Source organism: Pangasianodon hypophthalmus, chromosome 19 (assembly GCF_027358585.1).
Source record: "Pangasianodon hypophthalmus isolate fPanHyp1 chromosome 19, fPanHyp1.pri, whole genome shotgun sequence".
Taxonomy (NCBI): Eukaryota; Metazoa; Chordata; class Actinopteri; order Siluriformes; family Pangasiidae; genus Pangasianodon; species Pangasianodon hypophthalmus.
In genome coordinates, this window is record NC_069728.1 from 5,951,188 (window position 1) to 5,961,949 (window position 10,762).

At 41.5% G+C, this 10,762-nt stretch overlaps 1 protein-coding gene across 4 annotated transcripts in view; it reads left to right on the forward strand.

Annotated features, from left to right (window-relative positions):
* Positions 1-10,762, forward strand: part of plpp3 (phospholipid phosphatase 3) — a 112,684-nt gene that overhangs the window by 19,849 nt on the left and 82,073 nt on the right. For all 4 annotated transcript variants that reach the window (XM_053241965.1, XM_026944339.2, XM_026944340.2 and 1 more), the window contains exons 4-5: positions 318-375; positions 6,330-6,506. In XM_053241965.1, the coding sequence (XP_053097940.1) occupies positions 318-375; positions 6,330-6,506 (235 nt within the window). The remainder of the gene's footprint in view (positions 1-317; positions 376-6,329; positions 6,507-10,762) is intronic.

Sequence of the window (10,762 nt, forward strand, 5' to 3'; positions counted from 1 at the left end):
TGCTTACATTTTCCATAGCTATATTTGTGAACAATGAATGAACGACTGTTTTCCAGCATGTTTTCCAGCTGTGTGCCTTCCCACACTCCTCTCAGCAAACTATTCTCTTTTTCTGTTCCACTTAAATCAGTACAGTGTGAAAATGAACCAGACCATAGAAAAAGGATGAAGTTTAAATTTCTCTCTGATTCAGACCAGGCAAACAGAATAATAAAGCCGAAAAGAACACTATGAGTTGAATATTACGATATTTCAGTAAGAAACACAATGTCCTGTCATTAATATTAAATGTGCTTTCTGCTTTTTTGTCTTTTTAGGAAATCCTTCTTCTCTGGACATGCCTCATTTTCAATGTACACCATGCTGTATCTAGCTGTAAGTATATACAAAACCACAGACTTTATTTGACACACATACACACATACACACATTGACCTGCTTTCCTGCTCCATGGTTGGTGCTGCGATGTGGACACAGTGTGTTTTGTTCTGTTTGGGGGAGATTTTGATTTCTTCTGTGGAACACTACAGGTGTCTCACTCTGAAACTCGTTTTCCTTGATCATCTTGTGCTTGGATATACCCCAGCTGTTCTTATTTTTGCAGCTGCATCGATTTCCTCTGCTCCGTTATCCTTCTCTCTTACACTCTTACATTCCTCCTCTTTGATTCCCTGTCACTCTTCTCTCCTCTCTTTTTTCTTTCTGTTTTCCCCTTTACCTCTCTCACTCATTGCCACCTGTTGGAAGGGAGTGTTTAGCGTGTTCTGATAATTAGATGTCCCGCCAGCCTGAAACCCACTTCAGACACGCACACACCCACCCATTCACTTCCTGCTTAAGCGTTTCATGTTTCCACATTGTAGATCAAACTGGTTTCCTGCTTTCTAACCTATTCTATTAGTCTCACCTCAGGTCTTGGGCCCACCCTGTTTTTCCTCTTTTTTGGTTTCCCTTTCTTCTTACTCAGGCATTTCCCTCTGGATGCCACACCACCGCCTCCTCCCTGTAACCTAGAGAGCACTGAGGTAGGGCAGATGAAGTGTGGGGGCCGAGAGTTCTGTTCTCTAATGAATGTGGCCAGCTGTGCATTCCCAGAGTTTGGAAAGATTAAGTGGGAGTGTGAGAGAGGGCAGAATGTGGCAGGAGCACCGCCAACTCGGTGTAAGCGAGACCCTGGGGCAGTGTGTGTGTGTGTGTGTGTATGTATGTATGTATGTATGTATGTGGCCAGAGGGCCAATAGGTGGAAGCTGTTTTAACTCAGAGAGCAATCACCTTAATACACTCCGAGTAGTCATTAAATTAATGTGCGACTTTGACAGCTTTGTGGGCCTCACAGAACTGACAGTGTTTCATGACAGCAGTGATTGGCTTTTCATCTGGTGCACTTTTAGCAAAGTGATTAAGCACGAAGTAGAGGCCAAGTGCATAGTGCATGGACTCTCACTGCTAGAATTTAATATCCAAGAAACCATGGCAATTAATATCCAAGAAAGCATGTGAATTAGATTTCGCTGGTCAAATACTAGTGGAATGTTCATAATATGTACACATTCTAAGACAAAAAAAAACACACAATTGAATGTCTGATACACATAAATCTATGGCCATATAACCCTTGCTGCTTAATGTAAGAAAATGTTTTTATGATGCCTTTTATTTTCACATATTGTATCAGTTTTCTAATTAATATTAATTCTTAATATATTAATTAATTAAAGAACAAAGAAAGACCAAATAGGAAAAGAACCAAAAGTATAATTTTTTCTCTGACTCAAGTTTAATAAAATAAATTAGAAAACCATCCTCTGAGTTCAATATTATGTTACTTCAGTAAGAAGACTCTGAAATTCAGATTCAGTGAACATATTGTGCACTACATAGGTTCAACAAAATTATAATATACCAAGCCATGGAATTATATCCAGTGTTCAGAAAGCCAGTAGGATACCATCTGAGGTGTATTCCCATCTCATGCGCAGTATTCCCAGGATTGGTGCTGGATCCAGTGTGATCCTGATCAGGATGAAGTGATTACTGAACATAAATGAATGAATGAAGCCAGTAGGGATTAGAAGCTGATAGAAGTTGACAGTAGGGAATGAAGCCAGAGTTGATAGAGTTTATAACTTCAAATTATAAGATGCCCTTATTTCTTTCTTCTCTCCTGTTGATATTTACTCCGTGGGAGACAAAGTGATTTCATGACACCATCTCTCACTGTCACTCTTTCCAACCTATTTACATCTGCTATTCACACAACCAGAAATCCCCTCTGTCTGAAAACCCCATCATCTTCTCTCATGTCCTCCATAAGACACTTGAGTGTCTTACTTTCCAGAGAAATTTCCATCCAACACAAAACACTGCAGTACGTTTTTACATTTCTTCTATGAAGTGTGCTACTGGGTATCAGGTATATGCATTGTATTTAATGTTATTGTCTTAATATGTCTTAACTGTCAATTCCACATTGCTGATTCATTTCCTTGCCAAGCCAGTTAGGATGAGATGCTTTTCTGGCCCCCTTTTTTTTCCATAGGATTTTATTAGGAACTTTAAACATCATCTAAGTGACGTTAACTAGTGTGATGATCGATGGCTGACTCGGGGCAGCAGTCTGTGGGGATTTCTGTATTCGTCTAGTCTTTCACTAACCTCTAGCTGCTCAGCTCTTGGGTTTTGGTTTGAGGCAGACGGAGGCATCCATGTAGTGCCCAAACCACACAAGCCAGCTGGTAGAATGAGGAAATGACGGGACACTGTAGACGGAGACGGACCAAGAGGTGAATTTGCAGAGTGATGACCTTTGAAGTGCTTGCTTTCTTTCATCACTTCCAGTGTTGGAGTCGCGTCAAAAAAGATCCTGGCTCATTGTGTTAGTTTCTTTAAGGCTGGCCTCGGATGAAAATGTGGAGAACCCTGGCTGGAAAGTCAGACTGTGTGCTGCCAAACCTGACTTGCCTCAGAGAGCAAAACACGAAGATTGCATGGCATTATGAAAAAAATTCTGCCATAACAATGCAGAAAACCCACCCTCTCTTTGTTAGTCTCTTTCTTTTTGCAAATCTACTCCCTTTACTTACTTTTCCACTTTACCGGCTCACACCGAAATAGAGAGGAAGATTCTACCAATAGGTCCAAATATTTACTGTATGGTTTCAGGGCTTGTTCATGGCTATGTGTGGAGTCCAAGGAGTTACGAGCAGTTTAAAAATACACTTTTCTCTTTTCCACTGGGCTAGCCAGACTCCCCACCCCACCCCTACATGGCGTATCACATTGTGATCCACTTGCCTGCGGGGCATGCATGCATGGTAAGAGAATCCTAGGAAGACAAAGCACGTTATCTCTTGGATGAGTGTGTTATGTCTCAGCTTAGTGTGTGTGTGTGTGTGTGTGTGTGTGTGTTACAGCACACCCTGGGATAAGGGTATCAGGACACACTTTGTCTTCCATCCACACCCAGCTCCTGATGGGTTTTAGGAGATCAAGGGCTCTGAACACTTGTGTGTGTGTCTTGACGTCCTCACCACATTGACTTTATCAGAACTTTGATAGCTAAGGGCTCTATCCGAGCTCGGAAGAGTGTGTCTTCAAGCACAATCTGTTATCAACTAGTAGAGAGAGACTGTATGTTGCCCTGCAGGGATGCTACACCACCAGGTCCTTAACGTCCCAGCTTGTTCGTCTCCAGGCCTAGACGCGTCACTCTGCTATGCCAAAGTCGTGCTTAACTAATCCCCAGCGCCCTTTCTGCAGCAACCCCCGTCTACACTATTTAGTTTCCTCCATGTTCTTATTTTGGAACTAATTGCTGCTGTTTGATACTTTTGCTTGACATACAGTTTTATAAGTTCAGCTTTACCATTAGATGTGGTTTGGGGTAGCTGGATGTGTCACATTCCTCTCGTGTGTGTGTGTATGTGTGTGTGTGTGAGTTAATCTGTTCATGGTGTGTACTATCCCAAGGGTTTGGTTGACTTGTTTGTTTTGTGGTCAGTTGTTTATGTTCAGAGTGAAATCAAGAGAATTCCAGGCATTGTGTAGCATTCGTAATGATAGCCACCAGGGAAGACTGGATGAGAGAGACATAGTGAAAATGAGAGCTCTCCCATCATTTTACACATCTTTTCACCTCAGTGACATTAAGAAGATTAGCATAACTACTTATTTGTACTCTGTTTAATTGTGTTGATTTGCAGTACATATACTTTGAACGACATGACGCAACATATAGACTTCATAGTCTTTTATGACGAGGCTCTGCTTTGATACCTAATCCTTAAGGATAAACAGCAATTGAAAGTCTTTGACAAAGAAAGGGCATTCTCAAACTCATTTTATCCCACCACAAGTAAAGTTTTTTTCTTCATAACTGGATGCTCTCAAAGAGTTTAGTCCTTGTTTTGTCAGTTTTATGTCCTGGCACTACTGAGTCACTCTATGACAAATTCTCCACAGGCAGCAGTTCTATAAGCCGAGAGCATCCTGTTCGTTTTCCATGAGAATGTGTTTGAATGCTTTATTTATGTGTTTGTTTTTAATTCCTATATGGATACTACTGTTTATTTTAGCAAAAGGAATGGCAAGTATCCGCAAGTCAGCAGTTAAAATAACTCTGAGGTTTAGGTTAGAATATCCCTCGGTTTTCCCTGGCTGCAGATGGAACTGGGCGGGTTGTACAAGCAACAACTTACAATAAAGCTTTGGTCAAACTTGTGGATTTATAAACTTGAGATATTTGGTGTTTATGGGAAATCACGGGCTCGCTAATGAAAGTAGGTAGAAGCATTTAAAGCAATAAAAATCGTTCACATAAGACTTTGATCAGATCCAGTAAGTGCTGCTTTGCCTGGAATAAAAGATGTTCTCGGTTGTTAAGTTTAAATAAAAAAGTGTTTCGTATTGAACAGTGGTCTATCGCTGGCGTTTTAGAGAGACCCACTTTCTTTCCTTTAAAAGGTTGGTGTATTTTATTAGGGAGAAAAGCAGGCAGGCAGTCCAAGAAAGAGAGGCTGGATGGAGTTTCTTCCCATTTGCTGAGTCAGGATGCAGTAATACTGTATGTGTTTGGCTGTTTAATGCTTTGACATGACTGAATAATAGCTTAGTGCCTATTACTTTAATCTATCTGTGGCACACTGAGTGCAGCTTAGTGTCCAGAACACATGCCCACACACATGCTCAATCACTTTTATCTTTTTGCCAAGAGCTGTTTGTGAATGGGGGATTAGCAGACCAGATTAGCTGATTTGTGGGCTGTTTTTAGTATGCAAAATCATCTTGTGTTAGGTGGAGACAAAATTTGTGAAATCTCTGCAGCTATATGCTACATGTGGATAAAAAAAAAACAATAAAAGTTTTTATTTTTAGCCTATAGATTACTGTCTGGCTAGCGGTGAGCAGCGAGCTCCACCCATCCTGACCTCACAGGAGAACTACAAGCAGTGAGGAAACTCCATTTCCAAACATCCGTAGGGAGGGATCCTTTCCTTCTGGGACGCATACAATGGCAGCGATGTGAACGACAAATCGTTCAGGAAGACAAAACTGACCTCGTCCACACCTTAGCTGGCAATCTTAATGTTCCTGTGCTATTGTTTGTTTTGACTGACACTTTGGTCTTCACTTTTTTATCTGATATTGCGTGGGTGTGACGGGAGTCTTGCCCTTTTTTATACCACTGATAGATGTGCAGTGTCTGGATGGTGAATGCAGGAAATGAATGGTGTTTACAATGACCCGTCTGTGAGATCTGTCTGATGGGGCATTTTAACGCACCACGACGTCAACCAGTTACTGACCCCCACCTGCCACTTCCTCATCATCTCTCTTTCTCATCTGACTGCTGGTGTTTTCTTGATCCAGAGGGCCTTCCTGTTCCCAGAAAATGCATTCTTTCTCAAGGTTTTTAGGTCACGGAGACTAGAAATGATGAAGAACATCCAGTAGAGGTCTGCGATGTTATATTGACACCTCCAAGTTTGGAAAACTTCAGACACATGCTACAAGCTTCCTTAATGAAGAAGTCTCATTTGGTATTTTGAAAAGAGTGTTAAAATTGTGTAGTTTGTAGTATAGTGTAATATTTGTTCAATCTGAGTATGTGTGGGTTGCTTCCTCTTCTGTTTGTACAGCTGTGTGAGAGAATTATTTATTAGAAACAGTCACGTGATTGCTGTCCTTCCTCTGCCGTCTTCAGGCTAGTGTGAATATTTGGCTATGTAATTTCAAACTGACAAATATTGTAAGATCTACTCACATAAAAATACAGTTCTGTTTTAATGTGAAGGCTTCTCTCTTTTCTGTCTCTGTCTGTTCCTCCAGTTCTACCTGCAGTCTCGGTTTACTTGGCGTGGAGCTCGTCTCCTGAGACCGCTGGTCCAGTTCACCCTTCTGATGATGGCCTTTTACACCGGACTGTCTCGTGTTTCAGACCATAAGCACCATCCCACTGACGTGCTTGCTGGCTTTGTACAAGGAGCACTGGTGGCCTACTGCATAGTAAGTACAGCTTGCCTCTCATCCCTTTCCTCATCCTATCATTTTCTTCCCATATATACTCTGATAGGCCACTTTAATCTGTCATGTTTATCATCACCGCCTAACAAAGGAACACTGATTGATTGAGTCTTGTTAAAAAATATTTTAAATACCAGTATATCACATCCAGTATATCAAATACCAGTATACCGTCTTCATCTCAGTTATAAGTCACAAAATCATTTCACATGCTTGGGTATCCTGATGATATGTAGATATGTTTGAACAGAGGTAAGTGTAAAAAAAAAAAAAGATGCAGAGAATGTGACAGGGACTAAAGTGAGAGATAAAGAGAGAAATTTTGAATAGGAAAATAATCGCTACCATTATTTAACATTTAAAATAGATCAGTATAGAACTTACGAGTTAACTACTCTGGTCTCGGTTCATGTTACGATGGCGGTGCCGAGTTTCCACCAGCTTCAACTCACGTACACTTACACACGCTGTTTGCAGCAGCAGCCTCAAACAGCAGACGTCGTGCCCACAAACACAAACCACGTGCTGAGTGCAGCCATGCAAAGGCTCTGTCTCTCTTTTTCCCTCTTTCTGGTGCTGTTTTTTTAACCAGAAGTTTATAACTAGACATGTTCACCCCAAATACAATTCTCATTGAGAATCTTTTCTTGTAGAATTCTCTTTGTCTTCTGACCGGAAGTGTTATGTGGTGAGGTTTTTTGCTTGCCACAATGAGAGGCATTCAAGAGTTGCAATATCATTGGTTGTTTTTCACTTCATGTCAAAGTGAGGACAGAAGACCATTTGGAGTCTGGAAACCAAACCACTGGAGACAGACCAGAACATTCCCCAGAACATACCCTCTCCTCCCTTCAACCCCTTTTTGTCTCTTTTTCTCTGTTAACAAACTTGTCCAGCCATTAAGACTTTTTTTTATAAGACATGAAAATCTTAATTTTTTGGGAAACCAGCAGGGCATGAGACCATGAAAGCACTATTACCCCACATCATCTTCAACTCTAAAACCACTTTGCCCAGCATTGCCTCTGAACAGGGGGCCAAAGGCAAACATGGAAATTGTTAGTGGCGTTTAAATGAAAAGTGCTTTCACAGAGACTCCCTTGGTGATTACAAAATCCTGGCAAAGTCTCTGTTGCTCCAACTGTACCAGGTCGTTTGTCGGCGGTTGGCACATGTTGGCACATTTCTGGTGGACTACATTACCCAGAAAGCACAGGAAATTTACTTTGGCTGTTGTCCTACAATTAGTAGTACACAAGTAGTGACCATCCATCCTTTTCATCTGTTTGTGCAACACTGAGGTCCCTGCATCATTCCAAATGCTGTTTTAAGCACTCCCATCTCCCATTTTTTCCTACGAATAGTTTTCCTATTTAACTAGCCTTTTCTACAGTATTTTGTCTATTAAAATAAGGCTCAACCCAACTTTTATAGCATTGTGTCCATCAAGTGCTGCATAACGTGCACCACCAGTGCGCCACTAGAACATGTTAAAAGAAAGAGAGAGAGCACAGCCTTGTAGATTAAGGCGTCCGTGCGATTTTTTTATGACCCTGCACTGGAATCTGTCCCACTCCCCTCTCTCCCCTCTGCCTGTTCCACTGCACTCACACGCACACATCTGCGAACACTTTGGAAGTCCAATTAGAGTATCTCTAACAACAAAAGTTCAGTGGGAACATATGGGAAGTACATACATTGCACGTGGCCGCCGAACAAATGAAAACACAGCCAGAACCAAATGTTATAGTTTTATACAATAATATACTGGACCGTTTCGCACCATTTTGGGGCACGACTGAAGATTCAGAGTGTCAAACCCAACCACTTCTTCCATGCAGGGAGAAGATGCACTTTGTACTAGTGTTTATTCTGGTGTGAAGCCTATTTTTTTCATGGATAGAATGGTTTGCGTAGAAGAAACCAATCCCTTATTCTTGATTTGATACCAAAGCAACAGGCTTTAAAGAGGTGAGTCAGGCTTTGAAGTGGTGAGTCCTGGCTTTTAAGTGGTGTGTTCTGGTGAGCTTTGGCAGTGGTGCGGAGCTGCTGACAGGCTTGGCGTCTGCTCCTCATTAGCTCGGATCAGCTCATATGACTTATGGAGACGGAAGTTGACAGCATTCCTCTCAGAGTATCGTCAACCTCGCTTGATGAAAGGAAACTCCAGACCTGGAGCTCCTTGAGTTCCATTTGAGGAGAAGGAAGAACTTCGTAAGCCTACCACGTGTGCCGTATACACACCAACATGAGGTCTATAGGCCATGAGTTATATTTTCACAAGCAGATCCAAGGATTGCCTGGTTTGTGTTTTGTCTGACAAACCAATAAAAAACCCACGGTAGTCTGCTTTCTTTGGAGAGCCGTTACATCCTTCCGTTCTTCCGCCCATAGATGTGTTTACATCATCAAAGCTGTCCCGATTTCTGACTTCATACTGAAGAGAGAAGAGAATAAGATGTTATATATGCCAGTCAGGCCTCAGTTTGGAGTGCTGCAAGTAGATGAGGGGGGAAACAGCTGGAGAGGAATGCACCAACTGCCTTTTCCTCTCTGCTTCTCTTCATTTCTCCACTCTCACTCTACATGCTCCTCCTCTCCTTTCTGCACTTCCTGACGTCCAGTATCCCAGCTTTCCTCTAGAGCGCTAAGGGTCATGGTCACTGTTCCGGACTCATGTTCCTTCACTGATAAGAGTTTAAGACAGAGTTCTTCTCTGCTGGTCTGCGTGCCGAGATAGATATCCTGATATGCTATCATTTTCTCCCATATGTCTGCCCATTTGGCTTGCCTTTTGTATTTTTCCAACAGTTACAGCTCTCTTTTGAGCCGTGACAGGCAGGGGAGGCAGTGTGGAGCCAAAAATAATGTCTGTTTATGTAAAACTGAGGAAATTTTAACAGCATTATTAAAGTCAGCCCAAGTTACGCATGGGACAAATATGTGCCAAACAATGATGCAGTCTTTACAGTCGTTAAGCAGATGCACCTTTGTGCAACATGCCCTAAAACAAGTTAGCACCCACACACGCTCCTAAGGACAAAGCACAGTCTGCACTCTAATTTTAACACTTAGAAGACCACACACACTATTAGTTTATCATTAGCCCGTGGTCAATAGTCCTATCTGTCTTTGTACACTCTTTTCCTGTGACGTGTTTGTTAAAAAGCTGAAAAGCTCAAAGATCCAAAATATTTCTACTCCAGCAGATTCACTTTCAAAAATTTCCAACATCCCCTGGCACAATGGTTGGATGGATATAAATTATTTCTGTCAGTTCCTGTCTGACTGTGTGTGTGTGTTTTGTGTGTGAGTCAGATGCTGAAAAATCTGGCCTCTAATGGTTCCGTCTCATGGCCATGTGGTCGAATTTCACCAGCATGAATTTTATTTGTTTTAACTATGGATTATCCAAAGATAAAAAATAAGGCATGTGTGATTGCACCCACTTTGGCAGAATAAAAAAAAAATAAAACGGTCTAAACCGGGAACCAAACAGTCTTAAGTTCTGGGGATTAATGCTTACAAGTGCTGATGCTTATGAGTAATATACTATAATTTTTCCAAGTAGAAAAACTAAAGCACCATTTCTTAGTGTTTCAGATCAGCCAGATGAAAGAGTGGAAAAATGTTCTTTTAGCAACTAGAAAAACTCTAATTTATGCCAGTGTGAGCTTGGAGTTCATTCACTTGAAAGCATAATTGACTTCAGAACCTATTTTATGTACATTCTCACAGACATACAGTAGGTACTTCCTTTAATTCTACTTTTAAAAGGCCCCTAAAACTCCATTTATATACCCTTTCTATGAGCATCAGCCTTAAGGTACATCTATTGATAGGGTTTATCTGGGACAGTATTAAGGACACATTCATGCGTGCTTACATGTAAATACACACAAGCCACACTGGTTCCTGTTGCTGATGAGGCATTTTGAACACAATGGGCTAACAGTGCAGAGGAAGAACACTTTCACATGGAAGGGTCTCGCCACAGGAAGCACTCTCTTCATGATAAAGCTTCATAACTGCATAGGGTCAAAGGGCAGAGGTCGTAGTGTTAGTCTTTTGTGTAAAAGGATGGCTCATCTGCACAGAGCTATTATATACTCATGAGCTCATTTACTATCCTGTTGTCCATTGAGGAATAATGACATACACATGTAATTAGTGAGGGGCCTTATGGTCCAGTTTTCTGATGTCATATGTACTTGTGTCTAAAGGTCACATAGAAAATG